At 36.5% G+C, this 26,080-nt stretch overlaps 1 protein-coding gene across 7 annotated transcripts in view; it reads right to left on the bottom strand.

Annotated features, from left to right (window-relative positions):
- Nucleotides 1-26,080, bottom strand: part of arap2 (ArfGAP with RhoGAP domain, ankyrin repeat and PH domain 2) — a 215,979-nt gene that overhangs the window by 7,422 nt on the left and 182,477 nt on the right. For all 7 annotated transcript variants that reach the window (XM_087262102.1, XM_087262107.1, XM_087262103.1 and 4 more), the window contains 7 exons: nt 22,615-22,689; nt 22,168-22,285; nt 21,274-21,402; nt 18,555-18,691; nt 13,654-13,736; nt 9,060-9,095; nt 8,762-8,825 (listed from right to left, as the gene is read on the bottom strand). In XM_087262102.1, coding sequence (XP_087118228.1) covers nt 8,762-8,825; nt 9,060-9,095; nt 13,654-13,736; nt 18,555-18,691; nt 21,274-21,402; nt 22,168-22,285; nt 22,615-22,689 — 642 coding nt within the window. The remainder of the gene's footprint in view (nt 1-8,761; nt 8,826-9,059; nt 9,096-13,653; nt 13,737-18,554; nt 18,692-21,273; nt 21,403-22,167; nt 22,286-22,614; nt 22,690-26,080) is intronic.

Here is a 26,080-nt window from a genome sequence, read left to right on the forward strand (position 1 = left end):
TTTCAGTGCAGCTGAGCATGTCCTTAAACAGCGCGGCCTTGTGTGTATTTTTATATAGCGCTTTTAAAGGGCTTCACAATCATGAGGGGGATTTGTCTTTCCACACCACCACCAGTGTGCAGCTAGGATGATGCGATTTCAGCCACAAGACAACAGCGTCAGTGCACTCACCACACACCAGCTATAGAGAGAGTGGAGAGACAGTGATAGAGCCAATTCAGTGGATGGGGATGATTGGGAGGCCATAATGGGTAAGGGCCAAAGAATGGAAATTTGGCCAGGACACCGGGGATACACCCCTAATCTTTATGAGAAGTGCCATGGAATTTTCAATAACCACAGAGAGTCAGGACCTTGGTTTAACGTCTCATCTGAAAGACGGTGCTCATTGACAGTATAGTGTCCCCTTCAATTTTTACTGGGGCATTAGCCCCTGCTGGCCTCTCTAATACCACTTCCAACAGCAACCTGGTTTTCCCATGTGCTCTCCCATCCAGGTACTGACCTGGCTCAGCCCAGCTTAGCAACAGTCAGTAACCGGTCTTGGGCTGCAGGGTGATTTGGCTGTGGCTATGACTTGCCATAGTGTTCACCAGTGCTCAACAGAAATTACTGTGATTGTCATCAGTTCACTGCACTTCACCGATGTTTACCAAGTGCCAACACAGACGAGTGATCTGCTGATGAATCAATTGATCTTCATGGCATTAAAATGCTCCAGTGTCCCTGTATATGTGTTTACACTCTGTAAAGAGTGGTGACCTGATGATCTTCACGGCCAACCACAGTCATTTTTGTTGAGCACTAGTAAATACTATGGCAAATCAATGGTATTCAGGGTCACGTAAATGTTAGCGGGAAATGAACGTTTTTAAAAATTCAGTACCAAGACAACACTATTACAGACAACACGAGGATGTGCTACAAAGGACTGCATTGCTTTATCACTTATCGGGTTACGTAGGCTGATGCAAGGAAGCATCCCCACCATGTTTACCTGGTGCCATGACATGAAGCCTAGGAGGACACTTAAGCGTGTTACTCGTGTTAAAAATTTTTTAATTTGTTTGATGCCTAATATGCTTTCAATTGATTAAATTAAACTTAACTGAATGATATTAAAGTGGTGTTTACACCATTTCTGCATTTTGGAATCAACGGCAACAGCTGGAGCTTTGTAGTCTTCAGCATGTTTTTGCAATGTTTACAGTGCTGATCCTATACTTCTGGTTTCTTCCCACTGCAGCCTCACTTTCAAATGAAGGACGAGTGAAAGAAGCCTGAAAGAAGCTTGAGGGTTCATAGGGGGTTTGCTCAACCAGTTCACATGTGCATTCTGGAATATAAGAAGGCAACTGTCTGTTTCCCTTGTCACATTCATTAATTGGCGCTATGAGAGTATGGGGTATAATGGCACTATTTTAGGGGTTGTCCAATCTCTGTATGACTAGAGAAGGAACTTGGTTCGCAGTGTCAGCAATAAGCCAGACTTGTTCCTGGTGCATGTTGGACTCCAATAGGTCTGCCCTTTGTTGCAGGTTCTTATGGACATAATTTCTAAGCTATTTGCAGATGATGTTGTTCCATTGGCTTCATTGGAACTGGAACTTCACCATGCATTGAGATGGTTTGCAGTCATGTGTGACTTGGCAGGTATGAGAATCAGCACCTATAAATCTGAGGCCATGGAGCTCAACTAAAATAAGGTAGGTTGCTATCCCCAAGGTTGGAGAGTCCTTGACTTGGAGTCCTTGTAGGATATCAAGAATGTTGGGGTTTTGTTCATGAGTGAGGGAATGGTAAAACAACAGTTAGACAGGCAGTGCAGTCAATGTAATGTCTGTTGTGGTAAACAAGAACCTGAGCCAAAGGTAAAATTTTCAATTTAGAGTTAAATCTATGTTCCTACTCTTACCTATGGTCATACGCTTTGGGTTATGACTGAAAAGAGAAGAACTCAGATACAAGTAGCTAAAATGATTTTATTTACAGCGTGGCAGGACGCACCCTAAGAGATACCCTAAGAATATAGCCGCTGTTGCTCCACATCAAGAGAAGCCAGTTGAGGTGGCTCAGGCATCTGTTTTAGATGTCTGTCTGGGGGGTGTTCCAGGCTTGTTTCACAGGGAGGAGGCCACGAGGAATAACCAGGACAAGCTTGATGGACCATGTCTCTTTGATTGGCTGGGAACACCTTTTTTATCCCCCTTAAGTAGCTGTGTGTCTAGGGAGAGTGAACTCTTGGGTTTCCTGCTGAGACTGCTGCCTATGAGACCTGTGCCTAGATAGCTGGCTGAAAATGGATAGATGGAAATATAGATCATTTCAATAGGTGGTGAGGCCATTGTTCATCAGCTGGATAAGTTTGACCATTTGAAACACTATTAAAACTGCAGTTATGAAGTTCAAACAATTAGCCGCATTTCCACTATCGGGCCAGTGCGAGCCAGGGCTTTAATCGGGCCGGGGCGGGCCAATAGCCCGGGAGGTTGAGAAATGAGGCTGAAATCATGTCGCGTTTCCACTGTCGGGCTAAAAGCTAACAGCGCGTCATGCAAACACCACCCACAGAACGTCCCCGAATCAAACGTCACACAACCCGCCCACTTCAGCGGGAATGAGGCAGATAAAGCACACCATAGAATCATCACGAAACGAAACCATTAAAATGAAGACAACCAAAACAAACAAACGACACGTTACTGTACAGCAGTACATGAAATGTCTATACGCACAGACCTGTGTATTTCCATTCATTACATTTGTTTACTCGCCGACCGACTGCATTGTGCATTGAGTGCTCTCGCCACTAACGCAGGAACCCAACACAGAGAGCGCACACATCCATAATATAAAGCCACAGAAATTATCCTTTATAACTCGATATGGCATGTATTTTTTAACATCCTCGTGTTGATAGAAGTCGTGTTAAGTTTTCAGCACAAGAGCGAGTAGCCTAATAAAATATAGCAATATTTGTTGCGCTCGGCAGCTATTCACTAAAACTCCTCGTTTAAAGTTTCATTTATAAATTTAACCACGTCATATAAAAACATAAACAGTTGTTTGAGGATATAGAACACATTTTGTGTTTGGGCTTTCCCCCATATGCGTTTAAAGCAGCGAGCGCTGCGCAGGACTGAGTGACAGAAAAAAAGGTATAGGAGATTCTGCTTTCACTCACCCAAATAATGCTCTGTTTGCGCGATTTGATTAATATCATCGTATCCAAATTCGTTATAAATATTTACTTATATAAATATTTACTTTATATAAATATTTCAAACCTTCTCCGGTGATTATTGTGTTTAGAAAATATCGAAAGTCTTTTTTTTTGTCAGACAGTTCTTTGTAAAATAAATGTTAGGCTATATGTGGCTTTAAAACGGTTTGATTTATGTATTGTATATAGGCTACCTACCTTGTTATAGCTAGCTTTTGTTTATTTTATATTGGTTAATTTATTTAATGTGATTTTATATTTATCCGATATTTGTAATTCTTTAAATTATATTTCAATATAGTTTAGGCTATTTTATCAAGATATGACAATATATTGTTTAAAGTCTACGAAAGTGGGCACGTATTTTGTTAAGTTTATGACTTTCTGTTGTATTTGTATGTGTATTATCTCCAAAATAAATAAAGAAAAAAGCCGCTCGCGGTGTGAAGCTGTGAAGGAGCTGTGAAGGAGCGCTTTTGCCCGGTCTCACACACACATACAGGCATCTAAACGTGCACAAACAAACAAACATTTTAAACTTGACAAAAACTCTCAAAAACCTTTACTGCTGATGTGTTTTAATATGGTGCAAATATTATTATGCGTTATTGAAACATAAAGAAGGACGCAGCAAAGAACGTCACTATAAATTAAAACTACTTTATTATTTTATGCAGCAGCCTTACATTTAAAAGGGAAACATAAGGGTGATCATACGCAAAAAGACCCCAGACTATAAGGCCAGATGTTTTCTTTCCCTTATTTCTTTATTTGTTTGGCGCATGTACTCTTGTGCGATCAGAAAACTGCCTGCCTCTCCTTCCACTCCGCCCCGAAGCCCCAGCTGGCCCTCCTTGGCCCAAGGTATTCGGCGGGCCGAAAAAGGCCAGCCGCTGGCCCCAAGAAAGCCCCGCTTTGGCCCGATTAGGCCCCGGAAGTGACAGTGGAAACCCCACTGGCCTTGGCTCGCCCTGGCTCGCTCGCTTTAGGCGCGATAGTGGATAGAGCACCTTAGAGTTTACTAAACAAAAAAAATGTTTTCCTGGGATATTTTCCTCAAACACCTTAATTTCTTTTCTGCAAAAGAAAGAACAAAAAATTAACATCTTGGATGACAAGAGGGTGAGTAAATTATCAGGAAATTTTTAATCATTTTATTCTAAACTAATTCTTTAAGAACCAAAGAGCTTTATTTTCCCCCATCGTATCAGTTCAAGGCCACAGAAGCAAGAATAAGCCTCGACAATGAAAACAGTGAACCTGTGGGGAAGTAGATAAGGATGAGGCATTAGGACCAAAACGAGGGCACGGAAAATCTGAGAGGGTTAGAGGATTTGAGGAGAGATCTAAACAATGGCTAAATCATCTCCTCCTCCTTTGGCATCTCTTGCCTTTGGTTGAAGTTATTAATAGTGAATGGGCTGAGTCAGGCCCTCAGCGTGTTGTAGAGCCCAGCACGTCTAAGGAAGAGGCTGCTGGAACCAGTGTTATTGTGCCACTCTGCTTGACCTTATTTCAGCTGAAAGACCTTTCCGGATAATGTGATTTATACTCATGGAGGACGACCTTGAAAACATTCCCCTAGATTCTTAAGGCTAGTTTTCTTTTAACTTTCTCTCTGGGAAAAGGAGATGCAGAGTTATACAAATGGGCAATGTGGGGGATATTATGGTACTTGTGAGAAAATATTTACAGTTTAGCATATTAAAAAAGTGCTTAAGGAAACAAGATACTTTTTGCTTATACTTCATAACGTAAGTGCAAAAAGGTAATGTTTTCAAATTAAACAATCAAGTTTATGGCCAAATGTACAGTACTGACTTAATAATATTATATAAATAATAGTATGCATGCTAACTAAGAAAGATTTAGAAGAAGAAAAAATGTAGCTGAAATAAGGTGTAAATACACACACTGAATGGGCCTGAATAAGGCTAGAGTATTTACTTCACAATTATCTGAAAAATATTCTGTTCTCTCATTCAAAAAAAAAAAAAAAAAAAAAAAAAAAAAAGATTTACATTTTGTAAAGTCTGTGTTGGGTCAGCATAGCTGTATGACAAAAGTAGACATCTACCAGATTTGATTGGTGTAAACATTTATTTATTTTTATTATTCATAGTGTCTTTGGCACTGCTAAGGAAAAAGAGGCTAAACACACCACAGTGATCTAGCGTCCTCAGAGGGTTAAAATGTTTTATTAAACAACACACAACATTTTTAATACTGTACTCTTTGCTTTAGTACATCTAAAAAGTAAGCATATTTCTTAAAAGATGAACAAATCATTTAACTGAAAGTGTATTTCTTGCTGGCAAATGGGTAAAACCTATTGTTTTGAAGAAAAATGGCAAAGTTTAAAGTAGTGCAGCATAATTGAGTAAAGCCCATTTTAAAAATAAATGTATCCATTTCTCAGTTAATGTAGGCGATGTGTTTTGGTGCATTTAAACAAAACAGTTTATTAAACCAATATATTTATTAAAATAATATTTTAGTCACCAAACATATTTGGAAATTGAAAGATTTTAATTTAAGCAAAATATTGCAAAACAATTACACCTACAAAATTTCAACTAAATATTTCCATTTTTTCTTCTCTTTATTTTCCTCTTTTTTTTTTAAATTTGCGTTTAATATTTTTCTATAACACATACATATGGGTGTACTAGTATTTGGAGCATTATCGTAAGTTGTTTCGTTAGATAAGCTCCAGATTTGGCTTCAGTAATGACTAATTTATTGTACATGCAAAATATATTAATGTATAGCTTCCTATTAAAAATATGAATTTAAAAGAGACATTTGTGACACGTGTACTTATACAGTAAATGCTAAGCACTGTATAGACTAAGTGTTTTATCAAGTCTTACCCTGTTCAAACGAACATGAGTACTTTCAAACCTGCAGCTTTTCCTAAGTAGGTTGGCTGCTCATTCTAAAGCAAGCGCAGCATCAGGTAAAAAAAAAACAAAACTCTTTGAAAACTCCTATCAGGGTGAAGATTTTCAAAATTGCCAGTGTCTATGTAGTCGTGTAGCTCACAAAACAGCCTTTTGAATTCTTTTTTTTTTTTTTTTGTGAAACTAGATTGAGCAATCTGCAATCTCCATTGTTTACAAGACGCTCATCTATGCAATGGCTAACATATCCAATTACATTCGCTACTAAATTATACTGATACATGAACAATTATACAAATATATCAAGGAACAGAAGCTTCAGGAACAGATAACCTTTTTTGAGACTGATTGGCCAACATGACTTTATGGTTTGTAATATATCAGCACCTCTTGCTTTGGTATTCCCTTAGCAATATTGCATAGGGCCTTTTTGCATTTTCATATGGACAGATATTTTTCAAACTAAGCATGCTTGGATGAGAGTTTATTTGTTTTTATATTCATTCATTCATTCATTCGTACGTACGTACATATGTATTTATTTATTTATTTTTTAATGAAAGAAAAATTTTGTTTGCAAAAATACCCGTGTTCGTGTGAACATGACCAGCACTGGCAGAACACAATGCCACTGGGATAAGATTTGGTAAATGAATGCTACTGCGGGTATTAAGATACTCACACTTTTGTTTGTAACATTATCAGCAAGACATGTAAAAATAAATAAAGGCAAATAAATTGGCATTTCTGTGACAACAAGGACGCGTTATTAAGGCCCTTTCATTTGGAAAGTGGCAAATGATAGAATCGCCGTGCATGGGTAACTTTTACTATGTGTTGGAAGTTTTTTTTTTTCTGATCAAGTTGGGGTTTCAAGACATCAACATATGATTAAAATCAACAAGGTCACGTTTGTATTTGCTGAAATAGAACACAAATGGTGCTTTAATACTGAGTGGAAAATCTGTTCTGTGCTGGTCTAAATCTGCTCTGCTTGTTCCCTGATTGCTTTGCTGTCGGCCTACCTGCTTATGGCATCTGCCTGGATTTTAGTTTTTCCGTTTCCTTAAAGTGTTCGAGTCTCTCTGGCTCTGGATTTTATGTTTATTCAGTAAAGAAAGTAAACAGCCTTGGGTCTGAGTAAGTTACCAACCCCTCCCTCACAAATAATGGTTTCATTTAAAAATTGCAGTGGGCATCCAATTTTGGAGACCATTTTGCATAATGTAATTTACACTCACGGAGGAAGACCTTGAAAACATGCCCCTTGATCCTTAAGTCTAGTTTTCTTCTAACTGAAAAAACGAGGTACAGGTTTATAAAAAAAGGCACTATGGACAGTTTCATAGCCCTTGTAACAAATAGTTAGTTTAGCATATTAAAAAGAATACTTAAGGAACTATTATATGTATTTGTGTGTAGTGCATCAGTTTCAAAATGAAGGTAATGCTTTCAGACACCTAACTGCAAATTCATCACATTTTATAATTTCAGCTTATATATATATATGAAATATAATTACATTTCCTTGCCAAATGTACACTACTGACAAGCATTTAAACTTAAATTATTGTTTAATATAATATCTAGTAACATGTATGTAATGTCTTAAAATAAATCATGCTTTGTTGTGTGGGCTGGAGTAAAAATAATAATAATAATAATAATAATGTTGGGAACCACTGGTTTAAAGATTTAAAATGACTATTACTTGGTATTTTAATAGTCTTTGTATACACTCACCAGCAACTTTATTAGGTACACCAAACTAAGACTAGATTGGACCCCATTTTGTCTTCAGAACTGCCTTAATACTTTGTGGCATAGATTCAACAACGTACTGGAAATATTCCTCAGAGATTAAATCCATATTTACATGATAGCATCACGCATTCACTGCAGATTTGTTGGGTGCACATCCATGATGCGAATCTCCTACTCCACCGCATCCCAAAGGTGCTATATTGGATTGAGATCTGGTGACTGTGTGAAGGCCATTTGAGTACAGTGAACTCATTGTCATGTTCAAGAAACCAGTCTTGAGATGATTCATGCTTTAAGACAAGGCGTGTTATCCTGCTGGATGTAGCCATCAGAAGATGAGTACACTGTGGTCATAAAGGGATGGACATCAACAACAATACTCAGGTAGGCTGTGATGTTGACACTCAATTGGTACTAATGGGCCCAAAGTGAACCAGGAAAATATCCTCCATACCATAACACCACCACCACCAGCCTGAACCGTTGATACGAGGCAGGATGGATCCATGCTTTCATGTTGTTGACGCCAAATTCTGACCCTACAATCCGAATGTTGCAGCAGAAATCGAGACTTGAGACAGAACAGGCATCGCTTTTTCAATCTTCTATTGTTTAATTTTGGTGAGGCCTGTGCTATTCATAAGGTCATTGGCTGATTAGAAATTTGCATTAACGAGCAGTTGGACAGGTTTATCTAATAAAGTGGCCAGTGAGTGAATGCTTTGTTTATACAAAAAAAGAGAAATGCATTTTTTTTTGATTGTTCAATTCAAAATAAGTGAAACATTATCAAATGTTAAAATTGCATTACAAATACCAGCCCATTTGAAAGAATGTTAACTGCACATCATCTGAAAAGGAAAAAGCTCACCTTCATTCTGATAATGGAGGTGACCCAGTCCTGCTGAGAATCATTCCCTTTACAGCAGAAATACCTGTTTCAGAGACGATGCAAAGGTGAACACTGAAGCCCTCAAGTGAACTATTTTAAATGCAGTCCTTCAGTTCTGTACTTCAAGTATTAATCTGTACCAAAAAGCCTTAATAAGTTTCAGACTGAAATATTAAAAAGGCACATATTACCCAGTCCCAGCTAAATGTTTTTCCTAAAAACAGTACTGAAGCGTGAGATTGACTTTGTAATTAGGAACAGAGTTAATTGCACTTACCACTGCTGCTTTTCAGTATAAACAGTAAATCCCCAACTGTTGAAAATTTGTCAGAAAAACAACAACAAAAAAAGAATTCCATTAGTTTCACAGCATTTCATACAGGTTCTCCACATCAATTTACAGCTATATTCAGCTTTTCCTGATGGTGCCACAAGCTGAACCGCTAAAGTGCTAAGATACCATTAAATTCAGCTTAATTTACACAGACAGCTGACTGGAATAACAAAAACAAATGGTCTGTTTTTAGATTTTCTGCTTACCTACTTCTCTTTTTGTTTTTGTAACACATGGTCTAAATAGTTCAGTATCTTTTCTGACTTCAAACATCACATTTTAGCAATTACATAGCTTAGATACCATTTTTATTTATTTATTTTTTAACTTGCAACCTTGACTTTTTTGGTGTTTCCCGGCACATTTGGTGTTTTTAACATCATAAGATGTTAATGTTAGGCTGGATATGGGTCCAAAGCATCTAAGGACTATGTTATTTTGATGTCCAATAAAGTCGTGAAAGGATGGTAATATTTGGTTGACTTTGGATGTGTTGGAAAGTAACCAAAATCCAATGTTGAGCCAATATCTTAAACCAGCATCATATTGACATCAAATGCTGACATTTATTTGTCAGGTATGGCAACCAAAATCCAACGTCTGAGAGACGTCATAGTAGTAACGTCCACACAACGTCAAGCTGTAACATTATTAGACGTTGATAGTTTTTTATTATTAGGTTGTGTTGGAAAGTGACCAAAATGCAATGTCTGTCCGACATTGGACATCGACTTTAACTTGACGTTGGGTTTTGACATCAATCCAATTTTCATTTTCTAACAAACTGCAACATGCCACAACTGCGTTGAGGTACAACATCAATATGACGTCATGCTGACGTCCTGTGCATGCTGGGTTGTTTTTGATCATAAAGGTTATCATCTCAATGTTTATTTTGCACAAATAGTCCATAAATTTATCACAATTTTGATCTAATATCCAATGAGTGTGTAACCTTTTAACAAGGAAAGAACTGTCAGTGAAGAGCATGTTTGAGATCAAATATGAAATAAAAGATTTGTCACGACTTCACTTCATGGCCATGTATTATTAAATAATTTTAGCTGTATTGTGGCTCCTTTGGTTAATTAATTCTCTCATTTTAGACAAGTCATGCCCATTTTGTATTCATTTGTATTCCTGGTTTTAATTCTGCTAATCTTGGTCACAACAAATTAATTTGTGGCTATGTATTAACAACTAGGCTTAATTAAATTGTGGCCATTTTGAATTAATTCACGCTATTGTTTTAATTCACCTAAATTGTGGCCACAAATCATTTCCTACAAATGAAGAATTGCTGTCATTTCCATTAAGTGAAACGATGCCAATAAACTTAAAAAAAAAAAAACATCTGTTTATTAAGAGGTTGAAATTAATTGCTGACTGGGTTTTAATATACTTTAAAGAAATGTTTGTTACCCACGTTTTAGGAGGACCACCAGCTCTGCACATTTTCAATGTCTCCTTAACCAAACACACCTGATTCAGATCATCAGCTCATTAGCAGAGACTGAAAAACCTGTAATAAATATAACATACAAAGTAGACATCTAAAACATGCAGAGTTGGTGGGCCTCCAGGAACATGGTTGAAAAACAATACTTTAAATGGCTCCTATTTTACCCCTTTCATAAGATGTATGATAAGTCTTTGGTGTCTCCAGAATGTGTCTGTAAAGTTTCAGCTAAAAATGCCAATCAGATCATTTATTATACCCTGGTGAATAAGTACATTCTGTAGTAACCTTACATTGTAGCAGTTTTGTTGCCTGTGGCTTTAAATGTTAATGAGCTGGTTCTCCCCGCCCACTGTTCTCACTGTGCCACATAAACAGCACTTCAATACCACTCCAAAATGACTGTTTACACACTTTACTTACACACATTTCTGTTAAAACAGCTTCCAAAAGCTGATTTTGCATCATAGGTGCCCTTTAAAACCCCTTAAAACATAATTATACAAATAAATATCTGCCTCTTTTATTGACTGATAATTATATGTTGGCCTATATTTAATCAACAACACAACTCAGAGGCAAACAAGGTAATTCTGTTGGCATAAAGATAGCTCGCTCACTCCTAAAATACACCTCTCTACCACTTCAGGTAAGTAGTCATTTAACAAGGAAACTACTCAGTTTGTTAAAATATTTTTGAAAACTTAAGTATTGATTATAGGGGTGACATGGTGGCTCAGTGGTTAACACTGTCGCTTCACAGCAAGAAAGTCACTGGTCCAAGCCTCGGTTGGGCCAGTTGACATTTCTGTGTGGAGTTTGCATGTTTTCCCCATGTTGGCGTAGATTTCCTCCAGATGGTCTGGTTTCCCCCAAAGTCCAAAGACGTGGTATAGGTAAATTGATTAAACTAAATTGGCTGTATTGTGTTTAATTGAGTGTGTATGGATGTTTCCCAGTACTGAGTTGCAGCTGGAAGGACAACCGCTGTGGCGAACCCTGATAAATAAATGGACTAAGCCAAAGGAAATTTAATAAATCAAATAAGTATTGATTATAGTATTGTATATGATTATGTTGAATGTATGTATTTCATAGTGCATCACCCTGTTTGTGTGTGAGCATCAGGCACTGGCACGAGCTGCTGCATGTCATTAATATTCACGACCATTCCAAATACAGTCAAAACCAACTATATCCTATTAGGGCCAATTCCTATGGTTAAAAATGGACCTTTACATGTCCGTTTCAGAATTTTGCACTTACCTAATGCTGAGTTCAGACTGCATGTTAACAGCCCTGACAGGTCTCACCGATAGGTTTTGAGAAATAGCAGACAAATTGGTGCTCGTTCACATAAATAATAGTCACACAGTGTGAACTACTAAAGATGCCATGTAAGATAATCGCTGATGAGTCACTGACACCCGTGAGACATTTGGCATGCTAAATATCTGGACCTGTCAGTGATTCAAATCAGGCTGTGTGAAATGTGTTCTGATTGAAAAAAAACACAGGCGATCACCTACAGCCAATGAGTGAGCAGCATCCACTGCTGTGGGTATCTACAGGCCAGCGGGAGGTTGTGGGAGAAGTTAAAAGTACATATTTTCAGTCTATTTGGACCCAAGAAATGGAGAAAAAAGCTAGGGCAAATTTGGCAGGAGCACCTGTGTCTGTACCACAACCGGGTCGACAAAGGAAAAAGGTTTAAGAAAAACTGCTAATTCCCTTCAAAGCCAGGTGAGCAAAATAAGTACATGTTCAACCCCACTAAAAGCTTCTTTCTCATTGTGTAGTTAATAACAGTATATAAAATACATGATCTTGCGTTGTTTCCATGTCACTTCTTGCGTATGTTTGGTGGTGAGATGTAGTTTGTGGACCAAGACAAAGTTGTCGGTGATTCTGCCTATTTTAAAGTCATGTAGTGTGAAATCCTCTGTCGTTGATTCATCTTGCTGTGTAAACACAGCAGCACCAAATGCTCGCTTAGATAGTCATGCAAAATGTGAAATGATGTGAAAACATCTGTGACACAACTACTTTGAAAATCATGCAGTCTGAATTCAGCATAAGCCCCATACTTATTTTTATTTATTTATTTATTTATTTATTTATTTATTTATTTATTTATTTATTTATTTATTTATTTATTTATTTATTTATCAGGATATAGTTTAACATATTATTTCAATGCAATCTATGGCACCTTTAAAATAAGGTGGAGAATATTGCCAGTAGTCTAGGCAAAGGTGAACCCGGGAAAAGTCTATAGAATGGGCCTACAGCTGAACAAACACCCTCACTGCACAAAAGCAAAAGAGTTTGCATGTCAATAGCTCAATGTAAGTCTGAAAGAATAACATCTGCAAACAGACTGAAAGTCATTTGGGTTCAAATGCTATTGTATGAATCATGTGGTGGATACATTCACTGGAAGAATTATGAATAAATGATCATTAGTGAAACCGTCTTCAGCGCAGGAATAAATTACACGACTGCCATAAATGACGAAAACACAGCATTATTGAAATGAAACAAATCCACAGTTAACCATTTTCCCAGCAGGAGAGAGAAAAACACAGTACAGTGAATTTGCTAAATTACGTTTAATGAATTTTGTAATTGCGAGATATAAATCTGCTTTCAGATTGACTGTGATAGTCTCGTTTCTGATGGGGGGCATTTGGCACTAAAACAAGCAGCTCTGCTTGTTGGCACTAGGGAGATAAAGGCTGAACTAGGAACTCATTTGAACGTCAACCTAGAGTTAATGTCAGGACATTTATGAATCAATCTTAATTACACATTTAGGATTATTAATATGTCTTGCAATGTGGCCATGCTAATTTTGAATAATTTGTTTCATACCACTGTTTGCAGGCTCTGCGTGTTCTGGATGAAAAATAAGGTTTATAATGAGGACATGGAGAAATTCTTACAAAAAACATCAATTTGTTAAGGAGCTTGAGGAAGATGCAATTAGTTGACACTTCTGTGAAATGTAAAAGATAAATAACATCTTTTAAATGCTTTTAATGGCTTGGAGCTGGATAAATACTTGAGACCGTTTACCTGCTGGTTGGTTTCAGCTTCCTTCGAAGCCCAAAGTAGCATTTTACAGACTTTAATGGAGCTTCTCTTTCTGGCTTGGTGCTCTGAGGAAACAACAGCAAATGTTTCAAAATCATACATAATGTAGTGCATGTTAACGCAGGCAATAATGCTAAAAGTCAATTAATGTATATAAACATATATGTATAAATTCAAAACAACACTGATGTGTTTTGTTAGAACTGTAACAATACAGATTATTTCTTAAATGGGCATCATTTTGTTTTTTTGAAAATAATAACTGCAGTATGTCATCACTACTCTAGGCCTATCCTTCCTATGAGCCTAGTGTGATTGGGCTATAATGGCTATCAGCACACGATAAAAATGAATCACCCATTACCATCTGAATTTTAATTCTGAAGATTCTATAGCATTTGATTTATTTGATTTACGTTTAAACTACCTGACAAAAGTCTTGTCACCTATACAAATTTTAGAAACAACAAATAATAACTTGACTTCTAGTTGATCATTATCAGTATCAGAAGTGATTTATTTAAAAGGCAAAGGCCTCTAGATTACGCTTATTTTACCTAAATAAAATTTGATCATGACTTGATTTTCAATTATTTAATTAGGACAGTAAGTTCTGACTTTGCTTAGATAAAAGGCTTGTCACTTAACAGAAATGATGTACAGTACAGAATATAAAGTCATGGTGCAGTGGAAAAATAATGAATATTGTATATGACTCCCATGAGCTTGGAGGACAGCATCCATACATCTCTGCAAGAAAGAAAGCGCTCTTGCAGGACTCCCAGAGTTCATCGAGATTTTTTGGATTCACCTTCAATGCCTCCTGCTGGGCTGGCCAATCCTGGAGGACCTTGACCTTCTTTGCTTTCAGTCACTTTGATGTGGAGGCTGAAGTATAAGAAGGAGTGCTATCCTGATGAAGAATTTGTCCTCTCCTGTGGTTTGTAATGTAATGGGCAACACAAATGTCTTGATACCTCAGGCTGTTGATGTTTTCATCCACTCTGCAGATCTCTCGCATGCCCCCATACTGAATGTTGTCCCAAACCATGATTTTTTTCTTAACCAAACTTGACTGATTTCTGTGAGAATTTTAGGTCCATGCAGGTTCCACTATGTCTTCTGCAATATTTGTAATGTTTGGGATGCAGTTCAACAGATGATACATCAGAAAAATCGACCTTCTGCCACTTTCCCAAATGATCAACTAGAAGTCAAGTTATTATTTGTTGCTCTTACAACTCGGTTCGTTCGTCCGTCCGTCCGTTCGTTCGTTCATTTATTAATTCATTCATACATTCATTTATTCATTCATTTATTTATTTATATATTCTTCTTATTTGAATAGTATCTACACTATACCTGTAGGTCTCAAACTCATTCCTTGGAGGGCCGAAGCTCAGCAGTTTTGCTCCAACCCTATCAAACACAGCTGATTCAAATAATCGAGGTGTTCAAAAGAGTCATGAACACCTTTATTAGTTGGATCAGCTGTGTTTGATCAGGGTTGGAGCAAAACTCTTCAGAGTTGCGGCCCTCCAGGAATCAAGTTTAAGACTTCTGATACACAAATCAAACTTGTCCAGGCTTCAAGTACAATAATAATGTTGGAGGTCAGGTCAAATTAGGGCAATATGGTTAAAAACACACACACACACACACACACACACACACACACACACACACACACACACACACACATATATATATATATATATATATATATATATATATATATATATATATATATATATATATATATATATATATATATATAGTAATTTTTTTTTATAATTTATTAATGATAATTATTTTTTTCCGAAAAATAGCCCACTAACTGAATGATTCACATCACAGTGTTTGTTATAATGAAACCACATAACAGTTTAATCTGACTTAAGTAAATCACAAAGACATTTGTGGTCTTCACTAAATTTAAGTGCTTCTCTTTAGAGCAGGGGTCTGTTCTTTGTACCTCACTTAAACGATCTAAGATCATTTAACAGATCCTGGACCTTTTAATCTTGATAACTGATCTCTGGCTAATTTGGTTCTTCAAACAAGATTATGAATCAGATTAAAACCTCTGGATGAACTGATCTGAGATGTGTGTTGTAAAGGACAGATCTATTGATCCTTAAAATCAGAATCAGCAATGCAATGATTGGCTGATGGCACAACACCATAATGACATCATCTGAATAATACTCAATTATCCATGTGAGCAAAATTACAAAAAAATCATAGTAAACTGTGTGTTAAATATCATATGCAATAACTTTCCATATTTGATGTGGGCTGCGTGCATTACACTCATGTTTCAAGAGTGTTTAGCAATTTATTTAGTTTTACATTTAGAGCGAATTTTCTTTATTACAGTAGCCTATGTAAATTTCTTACTGGGCATAAGGCATAACTAGCTGTTTAAATGAATTTTGCATCAAAGAAGCATTTGAATATTGGTAAAGGTGTCTACAACTTTTGCGAAGCATCAAGTATCTAGCATATTAACTGTCAAAACATGTGCCAGCAATAATTATTATTTCTATAAAAAAGTTAAATATTGCGCATGTCTATTATCAAACACACATTGTAATAAATCTTGTACCTTAAAATAGTACACATTCGTATCTTAAAATTATATAGTAATAAACGTCCTCTTTGAACCCCTAGAGGAGAACCATGCCATGACAGTCTTTGTGCTTTAATTTCGAAGTGCAGATTGTGTAAGTTTTATTGATATACATTTTTAAAAATGTTAACTATTACTGTAAGAAGATATCAGCATTCTGTAAATACTTTTAGTATTACCTTTGCTTGAAATGACCTAATCTAATCCTGTTTATATAAAAAAAGCCCACTTCAGAGCAGGTTTGAGCTACCAGAACTGTTACTATGACAACAACTCTCAGATGAGTTTTAAGGAGATGTTAATAGATCAAATATGGTTGCGACCGGAAGTTAATGAAAATGATGTATATAATTGATTAAATTTCCCATTAATTGTATTTTATTAATGTCTAACCCAACCTCCACCCTAAACCCAATTATCACAGTAACATATAAACAGTAGTTGTACCAAGTATAGTTCATGTTATCTGTTAAATTACCCAATAAATTGTATTTTTTAACTGTCACAGTACAGTAAAAATATTGTCATAAAAATGCTCCTATAATGATGTGCAAATTGCACGTCTGGCTGGCCATGTATCTACCATTTTGAAGAACGAAACAATCCTGGATCATGTTAAATCATCAATAACCAAACCCAGCTAACTGAGTAATCCACACCCCTGCTCACATGATCAATTCAACACACATTCAGATGAAAACAAACAGTTTAGATGGGGTTTCACAGACCGTTTGGTTCTTAGGACCAAAAGTGTTTTGTTCCAATTAGATGAAGAAACATTATATTGACATCTATTAACACATTTTATAATTTTAAATAAGAATTTGTGTTTATTTTTTGATATTGTTATTTTATCTCCCTGCCTTAGATGAAGCTAATAAGGAACACTGGAGTTCTACATGGTACAAGTCATCCCTGAATTACTAACAGCTTGTTTCAAGCATTCAGATTTGGTTCTTTCTTTTAGAGACAATAACTCTATTTATTATAGCGCTTTGATCTACTGCAGACTACTTAAATTCACAAACAGAACATTACACAGAACATTAAAATACAGAATGGTAAAATACAAAGAAAAAGCAAAATGGGGTGTTTTAAAAACCTTTCCATGCCATCACTTGGTACTAAAACTGCTCACATACAGTATACAGCAAAATAATGTGTGAAAAAAATAATCTGCTTTATTTCCCCCAGCTCATTCACTTGAATCAAAAGAGGGGGGAAAACTGCAATTTCCTGTTTACAGCTGTTGGGAGCCCAAGGGCATTGTGTAAACTAGCATGTGCTGACAACATTGTGTTGTTGCCTGGGAGGGATGTACTTCGTACGTACTATAATGCACTGCAAAACACAAACGAAATCATCAACGACGGCAAAAAATGAGATCGAACCCAAAATCCTAACTTTCCACAAAGTGAGAAATGGAAAACAAAGGCATCAGAATATCAATTAAATTTCTGCTTCACAGCCAATTCCCACCTTCTTCACTTGATAATTAGCTGAATATTCTGCAGCAGCCAGAAATTACACTAATTAAGAAAAGAACAGCCTTCATTCATTGTGTCATTGCCTCTCCGCCTTCCCTCCATCTCGCGCACACACACACACACACACACACACACACACACACACACACGTCTTCACACTCTGCTCAAATATCAGTTATTAACACATCCTGCACTCTTTAGAAGACTGTGTCTTAGCTCACGGAGCGTGTGCCCCTGAGGAAAAGCTGATCGGCGTGCGCACCGACTGAATAAAGCAAGTATGAGCAGATATTACAGAGAGAGAAACCTAACAGACTGCAGTCGCTTAAATCACTGTACTAATTTCAGGGGGTATGAGAAGTCCCACATTACTTTAATTCAAAATGAAAATAGCCATTATGGCTTTATTTGTTTCCTTTTCCTTCCATGCTTATTACAAGCGGGCCCCTGCGATTGGCCCAAAGCAGGTAATTTTACATCCGCTGTGTTTTTTAATTACTATTTCATCTGTAAACGCACGCTAAGAAAACAAACAGAGCTAATATGAAATGCCACGCTGCAAAATCTAAATTGTTAAACTGGCGAGTGCTGCAGGGCCACTGGCGAACAGTTATATCATGCAAAGGCTGAGCTTGGTGAACAGCAGGGTTGGGGAGGGGTAAATACTACCATGGGTAGAGGCACTTAAAAGACCGGCAAATCATTTTGATTTGACTTGAAAAAAAGTCGACTTGGAATTAAAAGTGAAGATGTAGGAGACGTACTTTTATGTCTTTGTACAGCAGCAGTTTTTTGTCTTGTAGTACCAAGTAGCGGTCCTGAAACTTATTCCCCAATAGCAGTTTGGAAGAACCGTCTTTGAATTTGAGATGCTCTCCTTTAATGAAATCCTTCAGTTTATCTGTCACAAGCACAGAAGAACACAACAAAACACATTGAGTCATAGCATGAACTATTTATGAGAGACGCAACATAAAAACTACACATATGCTGTAGCTTTGCACCAGTGTGGCCCCCTGCCGCTTCAGACTGCAGCGAGATATCATACATTTTTAAAAATGTCTAAAGTTGTATAGAAAAGCACCTGAAGTGCCGCAAAACACATTTACTGCTTAACACATTTGAGAGTCTAGCACATACACATCCTGCCACATGAATACACTTTTGCCTCCCATCACCGCTTAATATATATTAATATCTTTAGTGAGGCATGCAGAGAAGCTATTACTCAGCGCAGGTACAAAAATGATGATTTCTGGCTGCCATTACTGATGATTTCAGTGGGACGGGAAAAAGGGTGTAAATAGAAAAGAAAACTTTAGCTTTTCTGCAAGTGCTCCATCCATCATTGAGAATGAAAAATGGATTAGGAAATTAGTACTGAGACTGGAAAAAGTCAAGAAATTAGCCAATAGTCAGAAAACTTTATGACTTTATAACCGTCTCAGTAACACTTTATAATAACTAAACACTATGAACTATTTATTAAGCATTGGCCAATAGTTAGTTTATCGTTTCATAAGCATTAACTTTTTATGACATTGCTGAAGTTTTTTTTTTTTTTCTTTTGATATGGTTGTACAGTTTAACTTTTGTATCTTGCAATAAACATTCATGTTCTCATTCACTGTCATTCATTCCCTTTTTCTCATAATGTAACTGAGCACTTAACATTTATAAAGGATTTCAATCATTTGTTTTCTTAGTCTCTTTAATCAGGGATCAACATAGCGGAATGAACCACCAACTTATCCAGTATATGTTTACACAGCGGTTGCCCTTCCAGCCTCAACCTAACACTGGGAAACACACTCTTGCATTCACACACATACTGTACACTTTTCACCTGTACATATACCACATATACCACACGTGTTTAGACTGGGGGAAACCGGAGCACGCAAAGGAAATCAACACCAACACGGGGAGAACATACAAATTATACACAGAAATGCTAACTGACTCAGCAAGCACTCGAACCAGCGACCTTCTTGCTGTGAGGCAATGTGCTACCCACTGCACCACCTTGACACCCCCATAAAGAATTTACAAAGTGTAAATAGCCCCCACTTGATTTGCTCAAAAAATCAGTTATTTAACGGTTAATAAATGCTTAGTAAGTCATTTAATTAATGACTGTCAAGATAAATTTGTGTTTTAGCATTTGTTAATCTACAGAGTAACTATTACTATATGCCTGACAAATAAGATATATAAATAATTAAATAATTAGTTATTCATGTTCGTATCCATTGTAAATTATCTTAAAAGCCACCTGTAACTTTTAAACAAATGGTTTGTAAATAATGCCCTACTTCATTTAGTAATGGGAAATTGAGCATTACTAAAGTATGAAAATACAATTTTTAAACACATTATGCAATTGTAAGTCAAGACCACAGCATTTGTATCTGCAGGTATAAACTGCTTACTAATGTTTATTATTGTAGAGTTAATGATGAACTAACTATTGGTTAATGCTTAATAAATGGCTCATAGTGTGTATTTATGGTGTTAGCATAGGTAAATAATCCCAAGCATTTTTAGAAATGAATGTTCATTTCTATGAATGTTCAAATTGTTTGATTTTGTTTGTATTTTGTAATCCTCACCTGAAAGGGGATTTTTTTTATCTTTTAGTAGTTATAGTTAACATCAAAACAAGTACCATTTTATTAAAGCATTCAAATTCAAATGATTAAACACACAATATAGGTCTTTCTTGTGTTCATTCAGTGAACTATAAATTAACTGACTACAGAGTTCTTGAATACAGCAAGTGGTACAAGTAATAATGGCTAATAAAATAAAAAGCTTTGAATGCAACTCTGAATAAACAGTGACTGCATTTTGAACATCAGTAATCAAATTGTTTGCCTTAGTCTTAATAAGACAATAATATGATTGAGGTGCTTTTTGAACGTTTATTTCATGATCCTGTTTTACATCTTAGTTAATCCGATTAACTTCATTATGTCACCACGCTGTCCACGCTTCCTCCCAATTTTTACGCAAATTCAGGTGTTTTATTTTTAATTTGTCCACTTTAACTGCAGTTTGGCACTTTCACTTTCATTCAGGAACATTTCATGCATGCTTCTGTGACAAACGAGATATTGGATGCGAGTATGAATCAAGGACTAGTGAAAGAGTGTTGTTTTACTGGAATGTGATACTGCACGCCGAATGGGAAAAAAACCCTGTCGCAAAATGTGCCGAAAAGTCCTACATTAGAATTTGACTGCAGTGTTTACATGTCTGTACTGCACTTCAATGATGCAAATAAAATCAGCACACTCCATGTCATATTCCGATTTCTTAATTAGAGTATTGTCTTAATCACATTAAAATCAGCTTTTTGGTGTCCCTGTAAACATACTCGCTGACTGCAAATGTACTGTAATTTAAGCGACATGTCTGTTAATCTGTGTATCACAACTCTGATTTTTGCTTGGGGTGTGATAGGATATTTATTGTCTGTACCTGAGTTGGAATCTGTCATTTTACACCCAGAATATTTTTTAATGAGCAGGAAGGCCGAGCTGGGATCCTCCAGAGATCTCCACTCCAAAACTTGCTCCAGAACCTTCTCTTTGTAGTGTAAGGGCCGCTCTGAGCACACAGACAAATGACATGTAGGATAAGTGAAAGCAAATCAGCGTCTGACTTGATAAAACATATGCTATGCAGATATGTGAAGAAACGCTTCTCGCTAGATTTTCACACATCACTTTGCTCCAAAATGTGTCAGGACGAAAATCCTAAAAAAGTGCAAATAAAGGACTTCACATTTGCATATACGTGTAGATTATGAGTCTGGCTGAAACACTCAGAGAATGTTAAATAAAAAAGATCTATTGTGGTTAATACATATAGCTTAAAAAACAACAAACAAAAAACATTCCCTCTCCTCATCACCCCACCCCCCTTAAAAGAAAAACAGTTTGTGCTTAGGTTTTGTCCTCCACACAAGCATAATTATGTAGTGCAAATTTGTAATTATCGCCAGCCAATCTGACTATGATTAGAAAACACACTCAAGTGCAAAATAGATCCATTATCAAGTTGTAATTTGTAAAAAAGGAAAAACACAATGCTCGCTATTGGCAAAAATTACTCTTACACCACCTGTCTCCCCCTCCCTCCAATGCCATCGCAATCTGTTAATAGTTTCTCATAACTGCCATCAAATAATAATAGTACTATTCATGCGCATTCACTTAGTGACTGAAGCATTTAAATGTGTGCGTAAGCCTTAGAGGAACATCATTAAATGCTCTAATAATCAGCTTAAACTTTAAAAAAAGACTTTATGAAGTCATTCATTTAAACAGTACATTTAAGCATAGTTTTAAACCTCAACAGTGTGAGTCCTACCCATTTCTCCATTTTCAATGACCTCAAACGTGGTCCAGAGATCTTGAGCTTTGACCTCCATGCCCTTCATCTCCAGAGTGCTGACGGCAAGTTCATCTGACCTCATATTCGGAGAGATCTAAAAGAAACGCACATCAGCATCATTCAGTGTTTTGAAAGTTCAAGACTTCATTTCCTTGTGCAAAATGATTTATCTACTTTTGCTGGAGGAAAAAAATGAGAGGAAGAAGATATCAAAAGCGTCAAGAGAGAGGAAAAAAATGCTCTGAAACAACCTCTATTAACTGAGGTTTACCTTGACTACTGATAAAACACAATTACTCTCACAATTAAATCAAACATGCCTTTGATTAACTGCAGTTTGATTTAGTTTGTGGCAGAATACCCTCTAGGTTTGCACACACACACACACACACACACAGAGAGATGAGAGCGAGGGAAACAAACCTTGATTAAACAGCACTTCTCTGGCTCCTTTTTCTCCAGGTAGGCTTCAAATATCAGGTCACCAGCAGGAGAGAACTGCAAACACAGACGCACACAGTGACAAAACACATACCTTTGATTTAAATACACACTTGATTCATAATAATGTATTGCTAGAAAGAAATAATACACTTTATTTTACATTGCATTTAAGGACCAAGTCACACCACACTGACAGATATGGACAATTACCAGATTGCATTACATCATCTCTCAGACATTGATAGCCTCACAACCTAACAAGAAGATTTAGATAGACAAAAACAAGCTCTGACCAATGCCGACAGATTCTGACAAAACCCATAAAAGCTTCTTTCTTTTTTTTTTTTTTAACACAAAATTATTTTTAGTTCAAGTTAAATCACAGTGAATCAGCTAATGTTAACAAGCACAACTTTGGATTTTAATAGTGCATTAGTTAAGGTTGAAATATGATTAATAAATGCTCTACAAGATTATTCATACTTTATCAATTTTAGTAAATACACCCGCCAGCCACTTAGGTACAACTGCTTGTTAACGCAAATTTCTTACCAGCCATGTGGACATGGTCAAGACGATCTGCTGCAGTTCAAACAAATCATCAGAATACGAAAGAAAAGATATTTTAGTGACTTTGAATGTGGCATGGTTGTAGGTGCCAGATCTAAATGGTTGATCTGAATTTTTCAGGAAACTGCTGATCTACCGGGTTTTTTCACACACAGCAATCACAATCACAAACACAAAAATGGCCAGACTGGTTTAAGCTGACAGAAAGGCAACAGTGACTCAAATAACCACTCATTACAACCGAGGTCTGCAGGTGAGCATCTCTGAACGTACACATGAGCTACAGCAGCAGGAGACCACTCCAGGGACCACTCATGTCAGCTAAGAACAAGAAACTGAGGCTACAAATTTCACAGGCTCACCAAAATTGGGCAATAGAGGATTGGAAAAAAAATTGCCTGGTCTGATTAGTCTTGATTTCTGCTGCAACATTCAGATGATGGGGTCAGAATTGGTCCTCAACAACTTGGAAGCATGGATCCATTCTGCCTTGTATCAATGATTCAGGCTGCTGGTGGTGGTGTAATTGTGTGGGGGATATTTTCCTTGTACATTTTGGGCCCATTAGTACCAGTTGAGCATCATGTCAATGCAACAGAATACCATATAGTTGCTGACCATGTCCACCATTTTATGACCACAGTGTACCCATCTTCTGATGGCTACTTCCAACAGAATAATGCATCATCTCGGAAAGAGTGAGCAGTTTTAAATACCTAGGGTTCCACATCAGTGAGGACCTCACCTGGACACTGAACACTACCCAGCTGGTGAAGAAAGCACAACTGCGGCTTTATTTCTTAAGGAAGCTGAGGAAACTTGGTCTGTCATCTAAGATTCTCAGCAATTTTTACAGCTGTGCGATTGAGAGCATCCTGACCACTTGTATTACTGTATGGTATGGCAACGCTACTGTAAAGGACCGCAAATGTCTGCAGAGAATGGTGAGGACTGCAGAGAAGATCATCAGGTCCCCACTGCCTTCTCTGCAGACTATCTACCATCGCAGAGTCCACAAGAGAATTGCCTTCATCCTGAAAGACCCAACGCACCCACAACACAGATTATTCACACTCCTACCCTCAGGGTGGAGGTATAGGAGTGTTAGATGCAGGACTGCCAGACTCAAGAGCTCTTTTTTCCTATCAGCTAGAAACAGTCTCATTTTCTGCTCAGTACAACACTATATTCTCCATCCCAGTTTGCAGTATTAATGCATACAATTGCACTCAATCTGCTCCGGCCATACATACTGTTGTTTGCACATAAGCCAATTGCAGTAGGCACTTTTTGCATAATAAGCACAATTTAAGAACCACTATACATTGTTTACATCTATTTCATTACTCCACAATGAGTATTATATATCGTTTACTTTCATAGATATTTATATATTTACATTTTGTAATTATACTTCAGTCACTTCTGTGTAAATATGTGTATTTATGTGTATGCCATGTATGATGTGTATGTTGTGTGTATGACTTCACTGTGGACGGCAAAGTAAGAATTTCATTATACAGGGAAACGTGTTTTCTTACTGTGCACATGACAATAAACAATTGAATTGCATTGAATTGAATTGAATTAAAGCACAAATAATTTTAGATTGGTTTCTTGAACATGAAAGTGAGTTCACTGTTCTCAAATGGCGCCCACATTCACCAGAACTCAATCGAATAGAGCACCTTTAGGATGTGGTGAGAGATTCGCATCATGGATGTGCAGCCGACAAATCTGCAGCAACTGCATGATGCTATCATGTCATTATGGACCAAAATCTCTGAGGAATATTTCCAGTACCTTGTTGAATCTATGCCATGAAAGAGTAAGGCAGTTCTGGAACTTGGTACACTTCTGTCCAACTTGGTACTTCTAAGGTGTACCTAATAAAGTGACCGGTGAGTGTACATTAACTTACATTAACTAATAAAGCATTATTCTAAATCGTTTCCTGTTTTTCTGTCTGTCAGTGTGTTGTGGTGCAGTGTAAATTGCCCATTACCGTGTAACTGTACATTTAAGCAGAAATAAATATTAAATATGTAAATCTGGCTTGCATTACATTCAGGGTTTAGATATAATTCTGTGAAAAATCATACACATTCATCATAAATGAAAACAGCAACAGTACATCTTAAGCACTTTATGTTTTTACACATTTAAAAGCCCCAAAGAATAAGACCATGATTATCTGAAAAAAAAAAAAAAAAAAAAAAAAACATGACCTTTTTTTGTTTTGTTTTTTGGAATATATCATGTTAATTTGAATAGGTGTGTGCAAATGACTTCCATGTACTTTTACAAAGTTTAAAAATATGTATCTGGTGCTAGAAATGTTATAAACATTCATACACTTTTAAAATTGTATGTCATTAAGCATATGAAATGATTTTTTTAAACTGCTGTAAACCAGAAAGCAGCATTATGTCTGGTATTTTGTTAAAAAAAAATCTAAAGGATTTGTAACATTAGTTATGTTTAGTTCATGTTAACTCAAAGTGCTAATATTAGCTAATGCATAAGCACAACATGGATGTCAAGTGCATTAGTAATTGTTATTGTTGAAATATCATTAATAAATGCTTTATTCATACTTTGTTCATTTGATCAACTAACAATATTTTTCGATTAATCAGTGAATCAGTTAAAAAAAATAAAATAAAATAAAAAAACATTCATTTACAACCCCTTTATTCTAAAACAAAACTAAATCCTTTAGAAAAAGTGCATAAACGTTGTCCTTGAACATCACTGAACTGTAATAATAATAATAATAATAATAATAATAATAATAATAATAATAATAATAATAATAATAATAATAATAATAATAATATAACTTAGAAGTGTTGTCCTGTTTTCAATCCAAATA

The sequence above is a fragment of the Danio rerio genome, chromosome 7 (assembly GCF_052040795.2).
Source record: "Danio rerio strain M-AB ecotype USA chromosome 7, GRCz13ab, whole genome shotgun sequence".
Classification (NCBI taxonomy): Eukaryota; Metazoa; Chordata; class Actinopteri; order Cypriniformes; family Danionidae; genus Danio; species Danio rerio.